Source organism: Brassica napus, chromosome A6, assembly GCF_020379485.1.
Source record: "Brassica napus cultivar Da-Ae chromosome A6, Da-Ae, whole genome shotgun sequence".
In the NCBI taxonomy this organism is placed as follows: domain Eukaryota; kingdom Viridiplantae; phylum Streptophyta; class Magnoliopsida; order Brassicales; family Brassicaceae; genus Brassica; species Brassica napus.
Genome location: NC_063439.1, coordinates 28,056,425 through 28,084,185, shown reverse-complemented (window position 1 = coordinate 28,084,185; position 27,761 = coordinate 28,056,425). Strand labels below are relative to the sequence as shown.

The window sequence follows — 27,761 nt, the reverse complement described above, 5'->3', positions numbered from 1 at the left end:
TGTGACATATGTATACTTTTTACTCTAATCGTCTCTTGTTTATTTGATATGTGTCGCCAAAGTATAAGGCCATGAATCTTTCCTTTGTCTTCTTTGAAATGTTGTTTATTGATCGCACCCTCTTCCATTTATATATACTGTGTACGCATCTATTTACTTGCTGTACATGTATAACATTAACATGCATAGATAATACACATATGAAACCTTTAACTTTGAACTCCAAATTTAAACCCTAATATTGTATAATATGGGTCAAAAGACTCAAAACCTATAGAAGTTCTCATTCTAGCATGAAATTTAATGATCCGTAACTCTATACGATTTCATATTGTATGTATAGATGTATGCATGTGTGTTATCTATTGACATGTTTGTAATTTGTAGTGTGTGTCTATATATTCTATATATGTTATTTGAATATAGTTGGCACTCTATTATTTTTATTTTATTTTCTCTCCCAACGAACGAGGCAAGATCACAAAGGGATATGTCTCCATTTTAACCAAATAATGCATCTGCGAAAAGTATATATTCTTCTACTTTCTTATGAACCAAGAGCATGTGGTATATCTGTAATGTACCATCTAGATCCACATCTGTCTTACTTTGCAATTTAAGCTAACTCTATATATACTGTGACAAAAAAAGAAGAAGCTAACTCTATCTATTTTTTGAAATAACAATTCTGAAAATTTGCCAAATATAACTACCATACATTGTTCGAATTAGAACATTATTCTTTTTTTATAAGGATTAGAATATTTTCTTTCAAAGATGTTGTACGACATGAATCAGTATGTATACCCAATATATATTATATGTATACATGTTTGTATTTTGAATATTTTATGTCTACGAATATCTATTATCTATCAAAGCAAAGGGAGCAATATTATATATGTTACAAAGTCTCGAAATTGTAGGAGAATATTCTGGTGTCACCATAGTTCAAGAAGAAGACTCCAAAAATTAATAGTAAAAAAAGATTCACCAATTTAACAAATAAAAAAGACAGTCTTAAAAACATCATTACATTATGATTAAAGTTTAAATATACTCAAAAGAATTGTTAATTAGGTCAGCCCACAAGCAGTCGACTTCCAAAGCCTTAACCTGCCTTTTGTCAGTTCTATGTCTCACCTTTATTACTTTTAATAATACTATGATAATTCACGTCTTAGCTTAGGGCAAAAATAAATGATTAGTAATTCTTATTTGTTCGGGGATCGATTGGAATAAAACTTTAATGAGATGAATCAGCGACCTCCTAACGAGGTAAAACCGTTGATATTTGTAGAATTCACTGGCTGATGTTCTAGGTGTTGGTTTTAATAGTATCATGACGACGCGCATTATAAAATTGTGCATTAACATATAAACTACAAATTATAGTATGAAATAGCTGCTTAGTATGATCAGGTTTAATAACCATCCATACAGGCGCTATAGTTATTGAGTGGCTTGATGTGTCATAAAAATAATTTTTAGCTTGCCTAGAGGTTTTAATAAAAACTGATTTCATGTATAAAGATAATTTAAGTTAGAGCTTGTATAAGCTAACAAGAAAGAAGAAGATAGAGACAGCTGGAAATGGTATATCTGTCAAAATGTAGTGATAATATGATGTAGAAGTTCTGTTTGATGATATTCCAAGATTTATAGTATACTCTAACTATGAGTTACGTTGCTGGAAGATAAATTCTCAAAGATACCGATATATACTAATTCATGGTTTGTCGAAGAAATATCTCAAATCTCATATATATATCTCACTTTTTCCAAAAGAAAAAAAAACGCTTTGTAACTTTTTTTTTTGGTGTAACGCTTTGTAACTTGTTATAACTTTCTTAAAGAAAAAGAGGGCGTAAAGGAATGGAGACAAAACTATTAAAGAAAATATATGAATAATTATACTCTTTATACAATAAAGTCACCAAAGTTTCTTCTTAAATTCTCAAACAATATTTATAAAAACAAAAAAAAACTTCTTGTTTTTCTAATATAGAAAAACTAATTAACAAAATACGTACGCGAAATTAACTAACGTTAAATTAATATGTTCTGAAAAGTTTGATTTTGGACAGCTTAGTCGCAATAATAAATTTTAATTAGTCAACAAAGAAAAATATCAATGTTTCAAAAAAATCAGTTTTCTCAATCGAAATAATGTTACATTTTAGAGCTAAAGTAAAGTGAGTATGTAACTCAACAACTAAGAGCACCATTATCCTGGTTTCTCTCAATGGGTTCTATGTTAAATGGGCTATTTATTTAAATCAAAAGGAAAATTAAATGGGTGTTACCGATCCTTAATTTGGTTATTTGGAAACCGTTTTGAGAAGGGTTTGTAAAGGCACGTGTCAGCTTCTAAAAAAAACGTTTTATTTTGTTTTTCTTTTCTTCCTCTCTTCGCGATCTCCGTCTCTCTCTCTCTCTCTTCTCGATCTCCCTCTTCTCTCTTGATCTCCGGCTTCTCTCTTCTATCTTCTCTATTGATCTCCGCCGGAGAACGCGTGAAAGCTATCAGTCCGATCCGTAACAGATGAAGCCATCCTCCGCCTCAATCTCATCGCCTCCTTCTCTGATCTCGGTTCGACCGCGTCAATCTCCTCGCCTCCTTCTCTAGCTCGTCTAGGGGAGGTATGATGAGGATTGGATCGATCAGACAACAAGAGTCAAATTTTTAAACTGTTTGGTCTAAACGATCTTTAAGGCCTTCGTCCAGGTAAAGTTTCATACTTTATTACTCTTGTTTGAGGCTTAATTATGAGCGGATTGAAGTTATTGCCTAGTTACTGATTTACTTTTGCTGGAAGATAACATCAAGTTAAGAGCTTTGTTTATTGAGTTGTTTTGTTACCTATCTCTGTTAATTGATTTTATTTGATGGCTGAAGGTGCTGTGGCTAGGACATTGTTTCTGTCTTCGCAAGCCCAACCTGAGACCATTGTAGAGGTAATTTTCCACTGAGTTAGGGTTAAATGCTTGTCTGAGATATTCTTTATTGCTCTTGTCTGGAAAGTAGTTGACAGAGGTTTAAATGTTTGTCTGAGTTAGGTTGTGGTTTAGTGTTCAATCCGCGTGTGATGAAAGTAGTTGATAGAGGGTTTAATGCTTCGTTTAGTGTTGTATTAGGAGTGTGAGATAGGTAATAAATATGTTAGATTCATGTCAACTCATGTAATAAATCCATTCTCTTCTCCTATTTAAATCTGATTCCTTCTATCTTTATTTTCATCTTCTCGAAAGCATTCTTATCTTTCTATTGTCTGCTAACACATTTCTTCTTTTTTCTCTCTTCTTCGAAATTTGGCTCTATGGATTCAACAAATCCATATACTGAGACCGGCAATTTTGTTAACCTTCTTACAAGTCAACAAGGTTGTGTCCCTCCTCAAGCCTTTCGTTATGATGGTTTCTCGCATGGTGGGGAGGTCGGATCACCACAAGTCCCTGTCTATGGTGAAGAGACACCACCTGAGGGACGATCGAGGAAGAAATGGGGTCTCACCGAGGATGTTGTGCTTATTAGCGCATGGTTGAACACCAGCAAGGACCCTGTTGTTGGCAACGAGCAACGGGCTGGTGCTTTCTGGAAGCGGATAGCTGCTTACTTTGCAGCTAGTCCAAAGGTGCAAGGTGGTGAAAAGCGAGAGTCAATCCAGTGCAAGCAGAGGTGGCAGAAGATAAACGATCTCGTCTCCAAGTTTTCTGGATCCTATGAGGCGGCAACAAGACAGAAGACAAGTGGAATGAATGAGAACGATGTAGTTAAGCTGGCACACGAGATCTTCCACAATGATCACAAGTTGAAATTCAATCTTCAACATGCGTGGGAGGAGCTGCGGTTTGACCAGAAATGGTGTGAAGTAGCTAGTAGTAAGCTTGATGGAAGCAGGCAGAAACGCAAGTGTGACGATGGGGCTCAGTCCGAAAGCTCTCACGCAACCCCCAATGATGGTGAGCCACGTCCTCCTGGTGTTAAGGCATCAAAACGAGGCATTGGTAAGAGAACCAATGAAGGCCTCAAGGATGTCTCAGAGATAAAGAGCTTGTGGGCAATTAAGGAGAAAGATTTGGAAGTGAAAGAAAGATTGTCCAGGATGGGCCTGCTTGAGACTCTCATTGCCAAAAAAGAGCCTCTCTCTGACTTTGAAGAAGCTTTAAAGACGAAGCTTCTTTCAGAAATGTTGGGTAAGCTTCTTAACTTCTTATTTGGCAAGTTCTGCTTCTTACTTAGTGTAGTTCTCATTGTTTCTGTTTTATGTTGGTTCTATTGCTTATGTTACTCATTTGCTCTGTATCAGGCGGCTCAGTGTAGGTCTCGTTGTTGCTCTGTTTCAGGCGGCAACACTTACCGAAGGGTGAGCACATCTCTCTCTTTTATTGTATTGTTTGTCTTGTATTGTATTGTTTTTTTCTTATGGCTTCTGTTCATCGCAGAGTGGAGCATTGTGGTCTTCTGGTCTTATGTGTCACGGACGTGGAAAAGCGGATGCTGTTTTGTTGTTTTCTTGTGTCAGAGCTTGCTCTGTCGTTGTTGGTTTGTTGTGTCACGGAAGTAGCTACTGTTTTCTTGTTTTGTTGTGTCACGGAAGTAGCTACTGTTTTCTTGTTTTGTTGTGTCACGGAAGAAGCTTTGTGATATGTTTGTTGTTTTGTAGTCTCATTGTCTTTAAAATGAGATACTCTTTGTGACTTTCGTAATGAATGTTTTCAGTTCCCCTCTATCACATTTCTACTCTCAGTTTTTTTAAACTTCAGCTCGAGATAAGTCAAAAATCATATTGCCAAACGAGTGTATTGTGTATGTGAGTTGCCAAACGAGAGCTACCAATACATTGGTCTTCCTACTTGATATTGCCAAACGAGAGCTACCAGAAATCATATTGCCAAAGAGAGCTACCAAGCTCTTTTCTTACATCAGGTAACAACATATCAACATACGGTAAGAGTGGATCCAACACATACATATTTACGTATCAGTTACATAGCATTTTGTATGTGAGTTGTTATCAAGTATTAAAGTATTAAAGCTTATAAAGTATTAAAGTATTAAAGCTTATAAAGTATTGAAATATTAAAGAAAATGGCATTGTGTATGTGAGTTGTTATCAAACATAGCATTTTGAGATGTTATCAAACATAGTATTTTGACGCTTCTTTAAAAATTTAGAGTCAGTCGCATATTAATATGTTATAATAAACGGTCAAGCTCCACAAGTCACTTACTCCGTCAATGGAAGAGAGTATCATTTGGCTTACTATCTCACCGATGGGATTTATCCGAAATGGGCAACTTTTATTCAATCTATTCAAATACCACAAGGTCCGAAAGCAGTTTTATTTGCTCAACGTCAAGAAGCTGTCCGAAAAGATGTCGAGCGTGCTTTTGGAGTCTTGCAAGCTCGTTTTGCCATTGTTAAGAATCCAGCACTTTTTTGGGATAAAGTCAAAATTGGGAATATTATGAGAGCATGTATCATACTCCATAATATGATAGTAGAAGACGAGCGAGATGGATACGCTCAATTAAATATTTTAGAGTTCCAACAAGGAGAAGACGGTGGAAGTTCACATGTCGATCTCACGTATTCTACAGATATGCCTTCAAATATCGCCAATATGATGGGTGTTCGAACTCGAATTCGTGATAAACAAATGCATCAACGCCTCAAAGCTGATTTGGTTGAACATATATGGCTTAAATCGGGACGTGATGACGACAACAACTGAGTTCCGATGCTTCTTTCAAATAATTCTCGTTTATTTTAGTAATCTTTGTTTTTATGTTTTTATTTTAAATCATATATTGAAAATGTTATCTTTTAATATGTTTTATGTAATAAATAAATTTTATCTTAAAATAAAAATTATAATTTTTTGTTAAGAACCCTTAATTAAGAAACTACCATTGGAGGCATAAAATCGAACAGTTTCTTAACTAGATTTCTTAAGTCCACTATCTACACTTATATCATTAAATAATCATTAAGGACCTCATTTGTGTTTCTATGGATAAAGATGCTCTAAGTATATTTTCATTTTCATTTTTTTCCGTTTTTTGGTTTAATGGGTCAAAAAGCTAATATTTTACTGGAATGAATTAGTCGGATTTCATCCCGAATTACATCCTGTTGAAAAATAGATTTACTGTCGGATGGAACTCTTAATGCATGTCTTAATTTTGTCGTATGTTGTTGGATTACATCTAAAGAGCACGTGCATTGCAGGCTTTGTTCGACAAACAAGAGATGTAACCATCACCGTCGGATCTGTTTTACATCTTTCACCTATAACTAAAAATTATGATTCATACAAATAACTACTTTAACCACAAATTGATGATTTAGTGGTAGGAGGAGTTTGAGGAGCTAGGTGATCTGGTACATTACACTTTATCTTATGGGTCACCTACTCACCTGGATATAAATTATTTTTTAAATATTTTATTTGAATACCTAGAAAGACAATTCATCTCTGGAATACACTTTTTTTTTAGAAATTAGTCAAGATCCTTTTATAAGTGTGTATTTTCAGGGGTTTTTTTAAAAACTAATGACTGTGAGACATATAATCTTCTACCAAAGATCTTCAAGTCCTTGTCATCACCCAAGCACTCATCTACTCAATACATATGGAAAGGAACACAGTGCTCGGTTCCATACCCGTTACCGCTCTGTATCTACAGTACTTGCTAAGTTGCTGTTCTCAAGTGGACAACACTATTCAGCTTATGGTTTCAGTACACAAATCATTGTTACAAAAAATGAAATTTCACGGATCACAAAATAAGCAAAACTTTGAATAGTGTTATTATTCCCCTAGTTTTAACATTTGAATTTTAATACTAACCTTCAAAAAGAGAGATATGTTTAAAGAGAGTGATTTAGCTAACTGTGTGTTTCCGAGTTAAAACTCATGCAACAATTAATAAAAGGTGAGAACGAAATAATCAATTTAATAATAAATTTAAATTTAAAATAAAAATAAAAATAAAAGATATAAATTTAAACATTATATCACACAAAAGCTAAAAGGTTAAGTTTTTTTTTGCCAACACAAGGTTAAGTTACTTATTATTTAGTTCTTCGAAAATGAAAACATAAATATAACCTATCTATTATTTAGTTGTTCGAAATGAAAACATGAAATCAGATATTAAGTAATGAAAATTGACACAAAGTACCATGACCATGTGGGAACAAAAGTAAGTAATTAATATAGTGCAAAACACACAGAAAATGGAGAAGAAAGGGCAACACAAAATAATGGGATCATCATTCCAAATAGAAAAGGCAGAAATCTTAACTTTCTATGTGTCATATAACGCACCACCACAGCAAAATTCAAATATTTAAAAGGATATTCGTTTCTAATGGTTACATTTTTTTTACAACCTGTTAGTTACATTTTTATGCATCCTACAGCATCAAATATCTAATTTTTTATTTATTTAGAATAATTGGTTCATAACTTTCCATATCCAGGAAGACCTGTTAAATATATTCTGTTGATTACAATAACAACTACACATATATGATTGGTCAAACAAAAAACTACATATATAAATGAGGATGTATAACTTCTTTTTTTAATCTGAAGGTATCTAGACCAAGGTTCAATTAATCTTCCAAAGAGAACAATATCAGCGGTTAGTTCGACTCCATATTTTCTACATAAGTCTAAAACATAGCTTTATTTTTGTTTGGCTAAGTAAATGGTAACTTAGTTCTTAGCAAGAGAATCCAGGAGCAACGGATTTACGCTTTATCCCAAATTCATTTTTTTTAATCGGATTACTATCGTTTGATTAGGATGTGTGAATAATTAAACGAAAATAACGAATATAAATCACAAGAGAATCAAGGAACTTACATATTCGAGTTTTTTTTTTTTGAGAATTCTACATATGATATCTTAACTTAATATGAAAATGAGAATAAAAGAAAATTTGTATTTGAAAACTTGTGAAAAAATATTAAAATATGTGTGTTCTCTCGAGTAATACTCCATTTCACAAGTGAAATTTGATTAATAATTTAAGTATCTTAAATTATTATAGTATATTTTTTTTTTGGTAAGAAAATAATTATAGTATATATATATTGATTAGAAACTCATTTTAGGAACTCTTTCCAATATATAGAGCCTTTAATATATTCGCGGCATGTTATTTTTTATCTTACATCTTTTGTATTTAAAATTTTTTTTTGGCTCTGATGCTATCACTTTCAGTTTATGATTTTTCCACCGCCATCCACTTCATACCCTCTTAAAATTGTTAGATAAAGAAAAAGGAAATAACAATTACCTTTTATTTTAATAAAATGGATGCACAGTTTAACAGATCAAGGTGGTCATATAATATAACCACACACTTATATATACGAGCTGATATATATACAGTGGTATAGGTTAAGACAAAAGACAGATATACAAGTGGAGAACCCAATATATCTTTGTCTTTGTTTTCTTCTCATTCATAGTTAACTTGCAGATTTCTTAACCTTCTCCTCTCTCTCTCTCTCTCTCTCTCTCTCTCTCTCTCTCTCTCTCTCTCTCTCTCTCTCTCTCTCTCTCTCTCTCTCAGCTATATACAAAAACTTACTTTTTAATCTCACTTACAATAAGTCAAGTACCCAGAAGAAGACATGACAGGTGAAGTTCTTAAGACTGTTTCTAGCGGATCTGCAGCATTTGCTCCGAGCTCATCAACTCTGGATCACGATGAATCTCTCATCAATCCTCCTGTTGTTAAGAAGAAGAGAAATCTCCCTGGAAATCCTGGTAATTCTGTATATTAAATCTATAAGCTTGATCATCACTTATAAAGAAAACCCTAGAATCTTTTTAAGGTTTCCCCCCTATTAGTTAATTTCATTTGGCTGTTTTGTTATTGACCCTGATCTAATAAAAAAATTTGGCTGCATGAGTTATATATTTGATCACTGGATATTTGGATGCTAATTTACTGTTTAGAAGACGAGACTTTGTATATTTAAATTAAATTTTCTATGATCTGTAGAGTTATTTTCATAGAAATTGTACTGAGTTCCAATAGAATATGTATGTACAATCCCTTTATTAGTACCCCACTAAGAAAAGCACAAAAAGGAATATTACAAATTTGACTAAAACACATGATCCGATCCAAACATATATTTTGTGTTTCCGATTTGACCTAATGGAAACCAAAAAAAATCTTAATGATCTACATAGATCCGGAAGCTGAAGTCATAGCTTTATCTCCCAAGACCTTGATGGCTACGAATCGGTTCCTATGCGAGGTCTGTGGTAAAGGTTTCCAAAGAGACCAGAACTTACAGCTTCATCGTCGAGGACACAATCTTCCATGGAAGCTAAAGCAGAGGACAAGCAAAGAAGTGAGGAAACGTGTCTATGTTTGCCCGGAAAATACTTGTGTCCACCATGACCCCGCTAGAGCTCTGGGCGATCTCACCGGTATCAAAAAACATTTCTGTAGGAAACACGGCGAAAAGAAGTGGACGTGCGAGAAATGTGCCAAGAGATACGCTGTTCATTCTGATTATAAAGCTCATTCGAAAACTTGTGGTACTAGAGAGTACCGTTGCGACTGTGGCACCATTTTCTCCAGGTACATATATATATATTACGTACATACTTATTTAAATTTATAAATATGTAGATATATACTGCGTTGTCGTTTGTATTAATCATATATATAGCTTTAGAGTGTCTACATCTTTTCTTTTGTGAATATATATAGGTTGATACAGTATTTCAGGTTTATAACTAAGTTTTGTCATTTTCTATGTGTTTTGTTTGTCTTCTTGAAGTAGAGTAAAGTTTCTTGCTTGGGAAATGTTTTTACTGTGTGATGATTGTGACAAAAAGGGAGCAAATAACACCATCTTTAGCTTCTTTTTAAAAAAACTTAATTTGCACAATTTAACATATTGCCAAACTTATATTTTTTTTATATCAGTAATTTCTCTAATTATGTCTGCTCCACAAATTAAAATGGGAATTATTTGTTTTTCTAATATGGGCTAATTAATTTTGAGCACTTCCATAAATTCAAATCGTGATTAAGACCTTATGGTGATTTTTGGCTCAAACAGGCGAGACAGCTTCATCACCCATAGAGCATTTTGCGATGCCTTAGCTGAAGAAACCGCCAAAATAAACGCAGCATCTCATCTTAACGGTTTATCCGCGGCTGGAACCGTTGGAATGAATCTGAACTATCAATATCTCATGGGAACACTCAACCCACCGCTTCAACCATTTGTACCGCAACCACCAACAAATCAAAACCACCATCACCATTTTCTACCGCCACCTCCGTCATCCTCTTCCTCCCTCTCCCTATGGATGGGCCAAGACATCGCCCCAACGTCTCAAACGCAACCGCAAGACTACGAGTGGGTTTTCGCAAACGCTAAGGCTGCGTCCGGGTGCATTAATAATAATAATCACAATGACCACATTACACAAACCGCAAACGCCAGCTCGACCACTACTGCTACTCTCTCTGTCCCTTCTTTGTTCAGCAGTGACCAAACACAAAGCCCAAACGCAAACGTGAACATGTCCGCCACTGCGTTGCTACAAAAAGCGGCTGAAATTGGCGCCAATTCGACGACGGCAACGAGCACTAACCCGTCGGCGTTTCTCAAAAGTTTCCCGCTAAAATCCTCTGACCAAACCACAACTAGTTATGATGACGGTGAAAAGTTCTTTGCTTTGTTCGGAAGTAACAACAACATTGGAGTAGTGAGTAATAGTCATGATCAGGAGACTGAGAACGTTAGAAACGACGTTACGGTTGCGTCTGCAATGGATGAACTACAGAATTACCCCTGGAAACGTAGAAAAGTTGATGGTGGAGGAGAAGGTGGTGGAGGAGGGCAAACTCGAGATTTCCTTGGGGTCGGTGTACAAACGTTGTGCCAACCATCGTCTATCAATGGATGGATTTGAAACGTTTTACTAAAAGTTTATGGGGTTATGGATAAATAACGAAAAGGACAAGGAATCTTGTGTAATTTCCACCATTTTCTTCGAACACTAATAGTAGTGGACGTTGTTTTCTTATAGTAAGTTTATGAAAAATTTTTTTTTTAAAAAAAACAAAGTTTATGAAAATGTGATCACATTTGTGATATTATTTTCAAGAGATCAAAATAAATACTGTAGTAATGTATATGTATATATTCATCGTAAGCTTCCAAGAAATGGTCTTTTGGATATAGGACACTAGACATTCAGAATTTTTTGGACTATATCTCGATTGGTATTAAAATTATTTATAAAATATAATTATAATAAAACATCACAATGGACTATATCTATAATAAGTTGCAACTTACTTTTTAATATTTACTAGATTTTTTTAACCGCGCTACGCGCGGATAAGATATTATATGTATTTCTCAATTCTAAAAAAATAATGTATAATATTATATTATATTATTTAAATAATATAAAATAAGATTACATAACATAAATATATTTTTTAAATTTCCTTTATGAAAATCATTATGTTGTTTGATTGTTGTACTTGATTCACATATTTGCATAGATATTTGTGATAGATGAATAACTATATTTTTATTATCAGTAAATAATATAAATTTATTATATAATATAAGAAAAATGAAATTATTTACTTTTTAAACAAACTTTTCTCATGTTGGAGACTCGGTTATAGACATATCATATTCGAAAAAGACATTTTTACAGTTATCAATCTTCTTAACAGTCAAGAAACAAATCTGAATATCAAAAAAATATCTCATATGATATCTTTGTGGAATAACTGCTCTGAAGAAATTGAATTTAAGCATAAAAAAAAAACTGAAAATGGATGTGCATATGTGCTATCTAAGTCACCTTTACAAAGTACTATTCATAGTTCATATATCATTTATGTTCATCCTATTTTTTTGTCCATCATTTCTTAAACATCTTGAAATAACTGATGCTAATTAATAATAAATTTGTCTAATTATCACTTAAATATTTTATTAATATTGTCTAAGAAGCTGTCAAGTGATATCAAAGTTAAATTTTATTAGTTTTTTTAGTTAATTTTTTAGAGTTTTTGTATTGATTTTTTTCCATATTAAGCTTATTTTTCTTTCACAAAATTGATATATATATATATATATGTCATAAAAATTACTATCAAATCAGTTTTACTTATTTATTATTTTATTTTTAATGAAAATACACTTTTTAAATAATTAATTTTAAAATAAAATTATATATTAATTTGTTGTATTCTAACAATTTGATTGAGTTAATTAATTTGTTTTGGTGGATAACTTAAAAAGTTTTCATATAAATCGGGGAAAGCAAGCTTATGTTGTTATATTATATTTATTTGTGTATATAGAATCTATATATAATGCTAGTGTAATAAAGAAAGAACATTATTCTTTTGTAACTTCAAAAAGATATATTATTACAATTTGAATTTAATCAAAATTGAATAAAATGGTAATTAAATATTTGTTAATCTTATTGTTTTTTTTATCTTGTTTAGTTGGATTCTCTTGAAAAGAAATCGATAGGTTAAACAAATGTTTCAAAATTTGTTGTGTAATTGTTTTGTCTATAAATTACAAAATTTATTGAATTGATATATTTAATTATTGCATCCTTAAATAATATTTTATTAAGACATTAGAGAACTATGTTTTAAGTTGTTTTGTCAAAATTATACAAAAATCTATGCTTTTTCATATTTGTCAAGAAAAATTATATGTTAAACTTACTTTTACAAAATTCTAAACTTTGTCACGAAAACAAAAATCTATGTTTTTTCATATTTGTCAATATTCTCACACTTTCAAAGAATATATTAGCTTAGTCACTTACTTATTTTTTTTTACAAAACAGAGTGTCGGAGTCTTGAAAGTTGAATTCATATTATTGTAATTGTACATAAAAGTTTGTGATTACATACTTAATGATTCTTGTATATGTGTCCAAGAAAGTTTCAATGGATTAGTGGTAAGGTAACTGCCCTATATTTATGTCATACTAACCTAGGTTTGATCATTTCATTCGCATTGTTTTTTTATTTTGTATAAAAAAAATAAATGAGATGATGTGGCAACTTCGGATTCTCTGATTGGTTGATTTTCGTATCCTACATGGACACTCTTCCCATGGCTTATATTGACCTTTTAGTATTGTATTAGGGGAGAGGATCGGCGCAAGCGCGGCGTTATGAATGTTGTGGGGACATAAGTTGGGAGGTGTAGGTGTATTCTTGATATAATTGAGGAGGACATGTAAACAACATTGAAGTTTGGACATAAATTTGAAAACATCATTTACATTCAAACAAAATAAAATCTTAAAACATCTGTTAAGATAAATTAATGCGGCTATTTTAAAAAAAAAATTGTAAGGTGATGGTGGTTTAAGGATTTGGTTGAGTTGAAGCATGTGCCATCTCAGTACACCCGACTACTAAAATGGGCCACAATAAAATCCATTGGTTATTCGGTCTAAAGAGTGGTTTGACGCTGCAAATTGCTTAATTAAATAAACTTAGAGGTAGCTTTTAAATCGACTTATATAGAGTCCCCATTAAAAAGTGGTGCTAAATAGTAAATACTTTGGCGTGTATGTTTCTTGCTCAAGTCACGGACTTTTTTTTTAAGAATACGACTCGGTGAGGTTTTGAGAATTTTGTTTTTTTCTGTTGTATAAAATCTATGTAAGGTGTATAAAGTATAGATATACCAGAAATGTTTTTGTAAATATGTAAAATCTATGTAAGGTGTATAAATAAATGTTTCAAAAAAAAAAAAAAAGTAAATAGCTGCCTAGCTTCCCTTAATTAAAATGAAAATAACACGCTCACAGTATGAACTTTTTTTTTCTCAGTATGAACTTGGTTGCAGAAATTTTTATAAACCAAACATGAGAAACTGAAACAAAGGGAAATACTTATTGGATAGAGTTTGTAATGCATGAGAAGAAAACTTGGTGAGAATGATGGCTTGATACACTTCCAAGATTCACTCACGGTTGGATGCCATAAGTAGCTTTCTCGTTGTCAATCTGGCTTGCCGCTTGTAGGACTGTGTTGATGCTTCAAACTGAAACTAATTAGTATATGGGTTATTTCAGATCAATCGTTGAGGATGTTATTTGAAGAAAGCTTAGCTTACCCTTGAATGAGTCTTCATAGCCACGTCTTCACTAATTGCAGACACCGTGAAGGTGAGGTGTCATTTGAGACTTTGTTTGCTAACGACAATAGCGACAGAAACGTCAGATAAATGGAGTGTGTTAGTGGAAGCGAACCCTCCTCAAGAGCCAGTGAGGCTGCATCTATCTTGGTGAGTTACGTCATCTTTGTGTCAAACACGACAAACGTAGCACTGTCTTCACCATCTTCACCAGCTAGCTCAACATGTTACCATGTGCTAAGTTGGATCTGTTAGTCAAAGGTGGATATTGTTATAGCTGACTTATCAGAATCTGATAACACATGTTTGGTGTCACACATTTGTTGAACCAGGGCAAAGTCTGTGATTTGTCCAACTGCTGCAAATAGTGCAAGAAAGATAGACCATCCATTTTTCTGCAGCACACTGACGATCCGAGCTCTGCACAGGAAGCCAGCTCACTGGATCTTCACAAAGGCCATTGAGAAGACATCAAATAAGGCGATTAAATGACACAATATATGTTAAAATTTAAAAATCATAATATAGTCAAAGTTACCTGGTCGGTTTACTTGGAGAGGTATGGCTCTCATTTTGAATTGGGTATGTCACAAGTTATTTCTTTTGAATCTCTACCATTGTCTGTACACATGGAAAAAGCTCTGTTGCCGCACCTCTCAAGCTGTAAACAGTAGAAATCTATTTATATGATGTTAAATTCCCTACAAATGGTTACCAAAGCATCTGTTTAATAAGATTTAGCAAGGAAGCATTTGATATAAACTATTACTTAATTTTTTTGGCAGTTTTTAAAAGTGAGACTGGCGTAGTACCTGGTTGTGAAAGCTTTGATGGTAGCAATGCTCGGCTAAAAGTAAGATTCGGTGGCCGGTGTGAGGAGCAGCAATTACAGAGGACGAAGACACTTTCAAGGAGTGATCTAAGGTTTGACGGAAGAAAATCTCAAATACCGTGTATGAGAGGACGGATCACGGAATTCTGCAAAATCAAACAGATAATATATTTCAATCAAGAATCAAACAATCAATTAAAGACATTTCTATAAGATAAGTGTGATAGATTGAAAATGTCCTTACCTTTTCATCAAGGAAGAGAGCGCGATTCCCATAATGTTGTGGGAATCCCAAAAGCAGAGGAGGCGGCGAACTACAGTTAAAGCTTGGGTGATGGACGCCAGTTTGAGCAATGGAGAAGCAGAAAGAGACATGTTCGAGAAAAATGTTGTAAGGTTAAACTGGTAAAGGAATCGATCAGTTTTTTCGAGATGCAGATTTGCTCCGTTAGAGATAAAGTTTATATAAGAAGGTTTTACGTAGGTGATAGAATCAGGACCATTAATGATGAAGTGATTAAAGATGGGGAGATGTAGAGTTTGCCGGAAATAAACAGGTTACGAAAAGACAAAGGATCAAGCTGTGTTATCCAGATCTGTATGAAACTATGAAGAAAACCCTACGTTTACTTCGACGATGAAGCTTCACCATATGGGCTAACTCAAACTGTTAACTGCATTACAACAAAGAAGCTTTTATTTATTTTGGGTAATAAAGGCCCATTTCATTTAAACGAAAATCCTTATAATACATGTCGCAGCCCATTTCTCTAAACTCGTAAGTACATAGGTTTTTGCCGGTCTGACGTGGTAAAAAGGAACATTTCCATTGGTTGAATTTTTGATCCTATGTGGACACCTTCTCCTTTGACTATATCCAACTTTTAGTATAGGTTAGATTATTTATACTTTAATATATATAGTTAAACTTTAACTAATATTGTTAGCTTTTAAAAATTTCGGCATTATAAAACCCCCCTCAACGATATTTGACGTACTTCTATGAGATTCATCTTTATTTTCACCGTTTCTCGTCTCTTATTCTCTGACAATCACGGTTTATTGAATTGAAGGTATAGTATGCAGTCTTTACCTTCTTTAGTTTTTCTTTTGTAGAATGATGGTCTATGGTTGATTAATTAAAAAGAAAGATGATGTAAAGGCTTACGATTTATAAAGTCTTAATATCGTCACTTAACCCCAAAAAGAAACATAAATATATTAAGTACGTACCATCGGTGGAAGAGGGATCCACGTATGTATTGGGTCAAGGAACAAAGGAATTCAATGAGATAACTTGGTTTATAAGCATATTCGGTGTAGAAGATAAAGTGAAGATCCATGCATATTCTCCATTAAAGAGTTGAAAGGTCTTAATTTTCTCATGTACAAGGATATACAAAAATTAAAAAGCATAGATAGAGTGGAGAAGTGGTGGGGACAATGAAAGGTGGAGACTTTTGAAGCTCAATTATTTAAATCCTAACCCTAACTCAAAGGCAAAAATTATACTTTATAGTGGAGGAAAAGGGTAGGAAAAAGAAAAGAAAAAAGCTTGATATTCCTAGCTTAGGCTTTTTCCACCTTTTTCCTATCTCCCTTTTGCTCTCAGGAAAATAAGATTCAGTCATCTATATACAAAGTTTTTTTTTGCTTGAAAATATATATACAAAGTTAGCTACATAAAGATGATAAATCTTCTATAAAAAGAACTTTGAGTTTACTGCAAATCTAAGATAAGAAACTTGATTTTTTTTTTGAAACACTTTTTTTTTGAAACACAGATAAGAAACTTGATTAATAACATCATATAATATGACAAAAACATTCGAAAGATCTATATATTAACAAATTAGTACACTATTTAATTTATTTATGAATTAATAATTTCGGAGAAAGGTGTAAGATATGCATAACATAATATAGAAAAGGAAAATAATGAGAACTTCTTGATTGTTGAAAAAACAAACAAAGCATCTCTGATTTGACCGCAAAAAGAAACATGTAGGGCAGATAAATTCGTTGTCAAATTCTTCGTTGCCGTTAAATTTTCATTTTCCATTCAAGACAAAGTATAGGACCAACGACCAAACTTTAGCTTTTTCTAGTGACATCTTTTTTATCCTACTAGTTATGTTTGACACTCTAATTAGAGTATAGACTATTAGCGCAATAACATGTTTACAAACATATTTGAGTAGAACGATCTGTCTTTTTTGGGTCATATTTGAGTTTTTTTTCCATCATCTGATAAAAATTCATTCAGGGTGAAATATAAGTTTTGATATACAAACTGACGGCATAACGAGAAAGCTCCATAACCAAAAGCTCACATGAAGGCGGCAACTAAAACTAACACCGGGGTAACTTACTGAAACAAAGCATAAAAAATAAATCCGAAACAAGATAAGCACTTACACATGAGCATTATACAACAAAAGCTCAATAGATTTTAGAACCAAGTAAAGGCCAATGATCAAGAAAATATCGCTGTTGCGCATAGCTCGCCACACGATAACCTCTACTTCTTACACCTATATCACGACTTATTGATGCTGCCTACGCCCACCAATCAATAACGTCCAAAGAACCAAGAACTTGAGCCTTCATAACCCGACAAGCGAGACCATTACTTGGTCCACCACCTTCGGATATGCATACAACACACTCATAACGTCCACATACCCCTCGATAGAAGCTTCAACCAAACACCACGAAAACAAAGCCGTGCCAATCAAACCTCTTCGGACACTCTCCAGGAAGAAGAAACAGACATCAAGCATTCCATGAGAACAACATGACCAATAGAGACTGAATTAAGTGTAGAACTCCAAACAAAGATACACCCAAACACAACAAAACCAATTCAACAATACCCTAGATCAAACTCTAAACTTACGGGACACTAAAACTTGAGAAAGAACCACAAACATGAGAACATTTATCAATAAAAAAGAAGTACATTTTTCGTTTCTGCTAGCTTTTATCTTTCTTTTGCATATTCACTCGAGAAAGTTTAAAGTTTTAGACTTTTCTCTGAAGGGTGAAGGCTAAAGCTCTAACAATAAAAGCAAACATATGGGTCAGTATATTAAACGGGCTTAATTTGGACCCAATGATTTTGAAGTTTTGTATGGGTCTCTATAACGGGCTTTACGAACCGAGATTTACGAAACAATGGGAGAGTCATAGATCCAAACACAAGCGACAAAAAGGTCCAAAGAAGAAAACGTTTTTTTTATTATTTAAATCAACGAGAGAGAAACAATTGAAAGAGAGAGAAAACGCGATTCCTGAAATCAAACTCCCCTCGATTTCCCCGAAAACCCAACAAAGAAAAAAAAAGCATCTGACAATTCACTCAAGCTTTTAATTAATTTTTTTTATAAAACCCCCTCTTCTTCTTTTTTTCCTTCAATCCATCAAATTCATTATCATATCCCTTTTTTTATCTTAAAAAATTACTGAAGAAAAAAAACAATATAAAAGAAAAATTGGGGGTGATTATAAATTGTGGAAATGAAAAGTCAGACAAGCACTGTGGGTGTTGTTCGTTCGCTTGCTGTTCTTCTTCGTGATTTCTTCTCCTCCTTTTTATTTCTTTTAATATATTTTTATATATATTTCACCTCTAAAACAAAAAGAAAAGAAAATGATTCTCGGACTTATTAATGATCTTGTCGATATTGCTCAACGTTTAATGTTTACGATTTTTATTTGTAAAATCCCCAATCACATTCCTAGTAGAAACCGTAGAGAAATAGAAGGAGAGAGAGAAAAGTTTTGTTTTTTGTTTTTCTTTTTGAGTTGATTATTATTCTTCTTTACTTCTCTTTTTTCGTCAAACCAAAAACAATCCAACGGTGTTCGTGTTCTTCATCATCTCCTCAAAGAAGAAAGAACAATCCTTTCGATTTAATCTCATATCTTCATCACCTCTCCAGCTTTTGTTTTGATCCCTTCTCTGTTCAAGTAAGTTTTGATTTTTTTTTTTGTTTCTTTTTCCCCCAAAATGAGCTTTTTTTGTAATTCTAGGGTTTCGATTTTGTAAGATTTGGGGGTTACTGTGTAGAAATGGAAGATGGGTCTGAAGCAGACAAGAACGTAACACCTGAAGGTGCTGCTGCTGCTACTGAGAGTAAGAGTAAACGTAAAATGAAAACAGCTGCTCAGCTTCAAGTTCTTGAAAACACTTACAAAGGTGTTTTGTCTTTTTTTTTTTAATTTTTTTTTAATTTTACTTCATTATTGCAGTGTTTTGAATTTTCACTGTAATGGTTTTGCAGCTGAGCCGTATCCTTCGGAAGCTCTTAGAGCGGATCTCTCAGTTCAGCTGAACCTCTCCGACAGGCAGTTACAGATGTGGTTCTGTCACCGCCGTCTTAAAGACAGGAAGTCTTCAACTCCGACCAAACGCCAGCGTAAAGAGTCCACACCCTCCTCCGCGGCTGAGTCATCAAAACAGGCCGCCGCCGTCAATGCCGCTGATTTGGTGGCGGGAAATGAGCTTAACTCGTTTGATTCCAGAAGAACCGCTCGAGGCGGTGGCGGTGGTGGTGTAACGGTGGTTAGAAGGTTTAATGAACCGTCTCCTACCGAGGTTAGAGCCATCGGTTACGTGGAAGCTCAGTTGGGAGAGCGTCTGAGAGAGGACGGACCCATTCTTGGAATGGAGTTTGATCCTTTACCTCCTGGTGCATTTGGGACCCCTATAGGTATATATATGCTTCTTCTGACCATTTTAACTGCTTATTATTGATAGAAAAATGTTGTTGAATAAAAGCTAAAACGATGTTCTTTTCGTGTGTGTGGAGCAGAGATGCCAACCCATCGAAAGGCAGCGACTAGGCCGGCGTTTGAGACCAACTTATATGTCCGGTCCGATGTAAAGCCAGTTAAAGTCAGTTCTTTCTTTACTTTTCTTGTTGCTCATGTGTTTTCTTGTTCCTACTCAACTAATAATTTGGTCATTTCTTTCATTTTAGGAATCTGTGAGGACTATTCGTGAGTATCAGTTCCTTCCGGAGCAACCATCTTCAAGGACTGATCATTCCGAAAGAGCTTCTCCGGCGTCGCACCACTATGGAGTTCCACTTGATGCTTCGGTGGTTATGAGGGCTTCATCAGTGTCTGGTGGACATCGGGATGACTATAAAGTTTCGCCACCGATACCGAATTTAAACCTTTCAGCTCATCACGTGAAGCCAGGGCACGTCTTGGGTGAATACGACTCACCGTACCAGAAGAGCTACGTGGATCCCACCCTACATGGAAACGAGGATCCTTTTGTGAAGTCGGAGAGGGAACTTGGTAATGATGATGATGATGAGGATGATGATGGTGATGTTCTCCTGCAACTGGAGAGAAAACGCAAGGTAATCAATCATCTATGACTGACTTTTTAATGTTGACTGCTGGGTACTTCTACCCTCATATTCTCGTTATATGTTTTTCATTACAGAGTGAAGAGGCAAGAATAGCTCGGGAAGTGGAGGCTCATGAGAAGAGAATCCGAAAAGAGCTTGAGAGACAAGATATGCTGAGACGAAAGGTATTGTTCCATTTAAAGATAAAGCACATACTTTATTAAATGTTGGTATTTGTTTCTCAGTGTGGCAGTTGGTTTGTGTAGAGAGAGGAGCAAATAAGGAAAGAAGTGGAGAGGCAAGACCGTGAAAGACGTAAAGAGGAAGAACGGCTTCTACGTGAAAGGCAGAGAGAGGAAGAGAGGTACCTCAAAGAGCAGATGAAAGAGATGCAGCGAAGAGAGAAGTTCTTGAAGAAAGAAACAATCAGGGTATTGTGACGCACACCTTTGAGTACCTTCAGAACTTTTAGGTGAAGTGTTATTTTCTCATTTGAACCTTGTAAATGTGAACTAGGCTGAGAAGATGCGACAAAAAGAAGAGATGCGTAGGGTGAAAGAGGTTGCAAGGCTTAAAGCTGCTAACGAGAGGGCCATGGCTCGTAAGATTGCTAAGGAATCAATGGAACTTATTGAAGACGAACGCTTAGAACTCATGGAGGTTGCTGCGTTATCCCTAGGATTGCCTTCAATGGTCGCCCTCGACTTTGAGACTCTACAGAACCTTGATGCATATAGAGGTGAATTAACAATTTATTAAACTTTTAACAATTTAGATTCCCGTCGTTTATGAGAACATTTTCTTTTTTCTTATATCCATCTGTGGATTATATATTCTTTCAGATAAGCAAGTGACATTTCCACCAACATCTGTAAATTTGAAAAAGCCTTTTGCTGTGAAACCATGGAATGGTTCTGATGAGAATATTGCTAATCTTCTTATGGTGAGTTTTTCCGTATTGTTTTTTTTATTTTATATGTGAATATAATAACTATATCAGTAACCAATATTTTGATTTGGTTTAAAAAAAAATACAGGTGTGGAGATTCTTAATCAATTTCGCGGATGTTCTTGGCCTTTGGCCATTTACTCTGGATGAGTTTACTCAAGCATTCCATGACCATGTAAGTGTTAAATCTCTCTTTCTTGTGTCTCTGCGTTAGATCAGTAACATGATTGCTTGGTCATGTAGGACCCACGACTCATGGGAGAGATACACATTGTTCTTTTGAAGACTATAATCAAAGATATTGAAGGTGTTGCTAGAACACTCTCAGTCGGCGTCGGAGCAAACCAGAACGCTGCAGCTAATCCCGGTGGGGGTCATCCTCATCTCGTAGAGGGTGTAAGAGTTTACCCCATTTTGAAGTCTTTTTAACGATTTTAATGTATTCATCCTAATCTTGTATGCTGCAAATTTTGGATGTTTAGGCATATGCGTGGGGTTTTGACATACGCAGCTGGAGAAAAAACTTGAATGTTTTTACTTGGCCTGAGATCCTGAGGCAACTCGCTCTCTCTGCCGGGTTTGGACCGGAACTAAAGAAACAAGACATTAAAACCATGTCTGTCCACGATGAAAACGAGGTGGGAGAAAATCTCTATTTTAAAATGTATTTAGTGGCTTCTGTTTACTTTATTTTCTTTCAAGTGTAGGCCAACAACTCTGAGAACGTGATATTCAACTTAAGGATAGGAGCAGCAGCCGAGAATGCTTTTGCCAAGATGCAAGAAAAGGGTCTTTCGAATCCGCGACGTTCACGGCATCGTTTGACTCCAGGCACAGTTAAATTCGCTGCCTTTCATGTTCTGTCTATTGAGGGTGAAAAAGGTTTGACTATCCTCGAGGTTGCAGAGAAGATTCAGGTAAAAGATTGCTTTCTCTTTTTCTTGAAACTTACTTTAAACCACCAGCTTTGGTTTCATTCTTAAATTTTTCTTTCTTATTTTTTTGGATCATAGAAATCAGGATTGAGGGATCTAACGACGAGCAGGACACCTGAAGCTTCGGTTGCTGCTGCGTTGTCTCGTGATACAAAACTATTCGAGAGGGTGGCTCCTTCCACGTACTGTGTGCGTCCTTCCTATAGAAAAGACGCAGGTGATGCTGAGACTATATTCGCTGAAGCGAGGGAGAGAATACGCATGTTCAAGAGCGGTGTTACGGATGTGGAAGATGTTGATGAAGCTGAGAGAGAAGAAGACTCCGACAGCGATGTAGGAGATGAGCCAGAGGTTGATTTGAACCTCAAAAAGGAAGATCCTGATGCTCTGGAGGAGATAGGAAAGTTAACCGGTGGTGTAGAACCCTCGTTGGAAAATGGGAAACTGGAAACAGAACCGGAGGCAAACCCTCTTACTCCCTCTCTCCCGGAGGAATCTACAAAAGATGAGAAAATAGATGACATCTTACCGGATCAAGAGGATGGTGACTGTTTTGACGTGAGCAAACTTGGAGAACAATGGGTGCAAGGACTCGTAGAAGGAGACTATTCGAGTCTCAGCATCGAGGAACGTTTAAACGCACTTGTCGCTCTGATTGGTATTGCAATCGAAGGAAACACTATCCGAATCTCCCTTGAGGTAACCTAAAAAATACTCTCAAAACTTTACATTCGCTTCAGCATTTTACCATAATAATGAGTGTTGCGTGCGTGCAGGAACGTTTGGAAGTTGCGAGTGCGTTAAAGAAACAAATGTGGAGTGAAGTACAACTCGACAAACGATGGAAAGAAGAGTCTTTGATCCGTGCGAATTACCTCTCATACCCAACACCGAAGACTCAAGAAAGCCCATCAGCGTCACAGGACCCGTTGAGTCTTCCACAGATCGATGTAGCAGCAGGACCAAGCTTGCAGTTGCAAGAAAACGTGTCTGGAATGGAGAATTTGCAGTATCATCATCAGCAGAGTTACACAGCGGACCGAGAAAGGCTCCGTGCAGAGTTAAAAGCCTACGTTGGATATAAAGCTGAAGAGCTGTATGTATACAGGTCACTTCCGCTCGGTCTAGATCGAAGACGCAACCGTTATTGGCGGTTTTCAGCATCCGCCTCTAGGAACGATCCTGGTTGTGGTAGGATATTCGTTGAGCTTCAGGATGGTCGATGGAGACTCATTGATTCAGAAGAGGTAGTAAATATTTGAAAAAAAAAAAAACTCTTTTCTTGAAAATGTGGAAACATTTGTTGATGGATAGATGGTTATTTTTTCAGGGTTTTGACTGTTTGGTGAAGTCACTAGACGTCCGTGGTGTACGTGAATCACATCTTCATTTCATGTTGCTAAAGATGGAAGCTTCTTTTAAAGAAGCAGTGAGGAGGAACGTGGAGACGAGTACCGACTTGGATACTGATACTGCGGAGATCTCCTCAACTTTTAAGATAGAGCTAGGGGATGGTGGCAGAAGCGGAGTGTTGCAACGGTTCCAGAGTTTTGAGAGATGGATGTGGGATAATATGGTTCATCCTGGTGCGTTATCCGCGTTTAAGTACGGTGCCAAGAAGAGCACTCCGCTGTTCCACATTTGCAGAAGCTGTGCGGAACTACACTTTGCAGTGGATGTTTGCTGCCCTGGTTGTGGTCAGATGATGATGAGTGGTGGTTTGGATGTCAGTGAGATGTGTTTTGCTGACCAAGTGGCTCAACTCGGTGAAATATCCAGAAGAGACGCTGGATTTATATTACGTGGGTCGAACCTGTCTCCTCTCAGGATAAGACTACTCAAGATTCAGTTAGCACTTGTTGAAGTGAGTTATTCTAGTCTTCTCCTTTGATCATCATATAAGTTTTATTAATGCGTCTTCTAACTTCTTCTACCATGGACACAGGCTTCTCTTCCCCCTGAAGGACTTCAAACTCATTGGACAGAGAGTCTCAGAAAAACGTGGGGTCTGAAGCTGTTGTCATCAAGTTCCCCTGAAGAACTTCATCAGGTTTTCAATGTTTTACCCAAATTGTGCATTGATCTTTCGGACAGTTCTGATCCCTTCGTCTTGGTTTCAGGTTCTGGCGATGTTAGAGGTGGCGCTAAAGAAAGACTTCCTGTCTTCAAACTTTGAGACAACTTGTGAACTCTTGGACTTATCAGAAGAAGCTCTTCTCAGAGATGTTAAAGTAGTGCCGTGGATACCGAAGACCACGGGAGGTGTAGCTTTGAGACTCTTTGAACTCGACAGCTCCATTGCTTACACACCTGATCAAAACAAGGATCCTCAAAAGGACAAAGAATCTGAAGATTTTGTCGTAAGTTACATATAAATACTGAATATTGATTCTTATGTTATGATTTATTCATACAGTTTTAAAAACTTTCTTCTTTTAAGGGTTTGGAGACGAGTTTTCTGAGGAACGTTCAAGAAACTGACGTCATCGAGGCTACTCCGGTGCAAGTTGCATACGCTCAAGAAGACACGGAGCCGGGTTCAGGTAGAGGTCGACCACCACGAGGACGTGGCCGGCCTCGTTCCCAACGTGGCAAGAAACCATCACCGGCTTCTGGTAAACCACCTCGAAGTGCAGCAAACTCAAATGGCGAACCAATGTTGAGGCCGAGAGCTCAACCGCGTGGGGGTAGGAAGAAGGGACGACGCAGCAGCGGCACGAGAACAAGGCCGACGAAAGGAACACTCGGTATATCCAATGAGGTAGTAGGAGTAGGAGGAGGAGGACGTCGGGGTAAGGAAGTTAATGTAAATGCCAAAACCGCTCTTCACGATTGGGTTGTCGAAACGCCTGATGATGATGGAGAAGCTAGCAGCTCGGGGAGATCGTTTCAGTATGATGACGATGTGATGGCTCCGGTTGATGACTTTGGGGAATCGAGTAAATTAGTAGGTAGAGGAGAGTTTAGCTTACATAGTGATGATGAGTACGAAGAAGAAGACATGGACACGAAAATGAATGTTGATGATGAAGATGAAGATTACATAAACGAGGAGGATTCTGATGGTGGTAGAGAGCAGGCGACGGAGATGATAAGCATGGATGATGCAGCAGCTTCTCAGAGAAGGTTTCCGTTTGAAGATCCTGATCTTACATCGTCATCTTCCTCTGATTTTCAGTGACTAATTAAGAGACAGGAAACTACTCGACGTGTCTTTTTGTTTGTTGTATTCTTCCACAAGGTTTCTTAGTTTAAACATTTATATCATTAACCCTTTTTCAAGAAAATGTAACATCAGTGTGATTGATCTCTTCATCGTATAAGCTTCTACGGTTATATTATTAGAGCATTTCTAACTCCACTCTATTTTTCACTGTAAAATAGAGTTTAAAGTAAAAAATGCTTCAATGGTATTCTATTTCCTACTCTATAATATAGAGTGAAAAATAGGGTACCATTGGAATAAATTCAAATTCTATTATAGAGTTATTCTGTTTTAGAGTAAAAAAATAAAGTAAGTCATTGGAGATGGTCTTAGTTACATGTCTAGACTGGTCATACTCAATTCTATAAGAACCGGCAAATCGTGATTTGATTCGATAAAAATTTTGGATAGCCGAAACTTTACGAAGGAATATATATAATCCGGTCTGGTCATGTGCAGAGTTAATATGTAGCGACTGTAAACCAGCTCATATGCTTTTGGCAGAGGCGTGCCTACAGTGTATTGAAAAAGGCATTCGCCTTAGGCCCCCGATTAATATGAATTTTTTTAGGGCCCCAAAATTTAAAATAAATTTATAATCTAATGGTTTAGACTTATTTTTTAAAAAAAAATTTCACATAGTAGACTAATATAACATAAACTTAATCTTTTACAGCGTTAGATTTGTGTATTTGGTGAAAGCGATATATCATATTGCAAAATTATTTTCATTATAGTTGTAAATAAATTTATTTTAAAAATTTGTCTTAGGCCCCTGAAACTCTTCGCACAGCACTGGCTTTTGGTTCACAGCAAAGTCTACCTTTTATTTATTTATTTATCAAACAGCCACTTTGTTGTGGGTAATTTAGACACCATGGCCGGTTCACACTGTTGACTGTTGTTGGTGTATTCAATTTTTTGGTGAACAAAATATTCAAATTAACTCGTTGTTATTGTGATTGCAAGTTTGTTAAGTTGTTACATTAATGTTGATGGCGTTGCGTTGTAAGAAAAGAAGAATAAAGAAAAGAGATAGACAAGATAATTTTTGATTAAAAAAAAAAAAAGAAAAGAGATAGACAAGATAATTTTTGATTAAAAAAAAAAAAAGAAAAGAGACAAGACACTTTGGATCTGTAGAGAGAGATGCTAGTGGGATTGAGAACGACGTCGCGCATATGTCTCTCTTTGAACTTACAGACAAAGAACTGCTCGCCATTCATGATACAAGAAAGACAAAACCATCTTCTCCACATATCACACCAGTCTCTTGATTTTTTCTTATATTAAAATATCATCTCAATCATATAACGGAAACAAATATTTCAATTATGTAACTTCAATTAATATTTTATTCTATCATTATTTCATCAAAAGGAAAAATTCTACAAATTTATTTAAGACGGTGTCTTATATGTAAGTCTGGACGTCTTTCAAAAGATTGACAGACAAGTCTCCAAAGTTTTCTTTTTCCTATTGTTCGATTTTTTTTTTGGAAAAGAACAAGTATGGTACTATTTTGTTTGCGTAAAAAAGAAATATGTGCACGTCGTTTATTATTTGTGTTTAAACGAAATGAGTAAAAGATTTGGTATATGACTACAAAGCATTTAAAAGACAAGAATGAGAGATGCCAAAAAAATATTTATCAGAAAAAAAAGAGAGATGCCAAAAAAAGAATGAGATAAATGTTTCCTTCAGAAGTGTATTAGCGGGAAAAAATTGTCTTGTAAAAAATCAAAAGTAGTTTTAAGTTGAAATGAACTCATTTTTATTGATAACCTGTGGACAACTACTTACTTATAACATCATAACTTAAGCAAATCAAGTTGCTCAAAAAAAAAAACTAAGTAAATCAAAATTTATAGAAAAGTAGTCAGTATAGTTTCTTAACATATTACAGTTTATATATATATATATTCATTGTTAGTACATGTGGGGAATTGTCTGGGTACAATGTATTTGAAATGGTTGTAAATCGACCTGAATAGTTCAAGAAACTAGAACCGGAAAATGGACAATTTCACAATTAGTTTATCTGACATGTTATTACGTATTTGATATTAACAGGGAATGTACCAATTTGTTGAACAAATCTGGCATATATTGTTGCATCTCCCAATGCTTTTAAATATCCAACCGTTACCGCTGATAAGTACGTCTACGAAAATGTTATTTTCCATGAATTGCAGATAGTATTTGAATGGCAAATAATAGTATCAAAACAATGCTCACCACTATTTGTGAATCTGAAGTAAAAAAAAATGATG

General features: G+C 35.4%; 3 protein-coding genes across 4 annotated transcripts; all 3 read left to right on the top strand.

Moving 5' to 3' along the window:
* Positions 1-2,042: 2,042 nt before the first annotated feature.
* Positions 2,043-4,733, top strand: LOC125609879 (glutathione S-transferase T2-like). Its single transcript, XM_048781469.1, has 4 exons — positions 2,043-2,728; positions 2,900-4,197; positions 4,311-4,367; positions 4,447-4,733. The coding sequence occupies exons 2-3, from the start codon at positions 3,321-3,323 to the stop codon at positions 4,322-4,324; spliced, it is 891 nt and encodes a 296-aa protein (XP_048637426.1). The 5' UTR covers positions 2,043-2,728; positions 2,900-3,320; the 3' UTR covers positions 4,325-4,367; positions 4,447-4,733.
* A 3,707-nt stretch (positions 4,734-8,440) lies between these two features.
* LOC106407163 (zinc finger protein NUTCRACKER) lies at positions 8,441-11,200 on the top strand. The gene is made up of 3 exons (XM_013847963.2): positions 8,441-8,793; positions 9,226-9,622; positions 10,110-11,200. The coding sequence occupies exons 1-3, from the start codon at positions 8,658-8,660 to the stop codon at positions 10,969-10,971; spliced, it is 1,395 nt and encodes a 464-aa protein (XP_013703417.1). The 5' UTR covers positions 8,441-8,657; the 3' UTR covers positions 10,972-11,200.
* Positions 11,201-18,312: 7,112 nt separating this feature from the next.
* Positions 18,313-25,624, top strand: LOC106410209 (homeobox-DDT domain protein RLT2). Of its 2 annotated transcripts, none has more exons than XM_048781467.1 (19): positions 18,313-19,005; positions 19,106-19,234; positions 19,320-19,748; positions 19,851-19,933; positions 20,019-20,408; positions 20,495-20,584; positions 20,666-20,830; positions 20,916-21,138; positions 21,242-21,342; positions 21,437-21,523; positions 21,592-21,744; positions 21,831-21,986; positions 22,056-22,265; positions 22,362-22,982; positions 23,060-23,530; positions 23,614-24,147; positions 24,229-24,333; positions 24,404-24,643; positions 24,724-25,624. In XM_048781467.1, the coding sequence occupies exons 2-19, from the start codon at positions 19,108-19,110 to the stop codon at positions 25,462-25,464; spliced, it is 4,926 nt and encodes a 1,641-aa protein (XP_048637424.1). In that variant the 5' UTR covers positions 18,313-19,005; positions 19,106-19,107; the 3' UTR covers positions 25,465-25,624. The 2 variants fall into 2 exon arrangements, with proteins under 2 accessions (XP_048637424.1, XP_048637425.1); XM_048781468.1 differs by having other exon boundaries at positions 18,435-19,005; positions 19,086-19,234.
* The last annotated feature ends 2,137 nt before the right edge of the window (positions 25,625-27,761 follow it).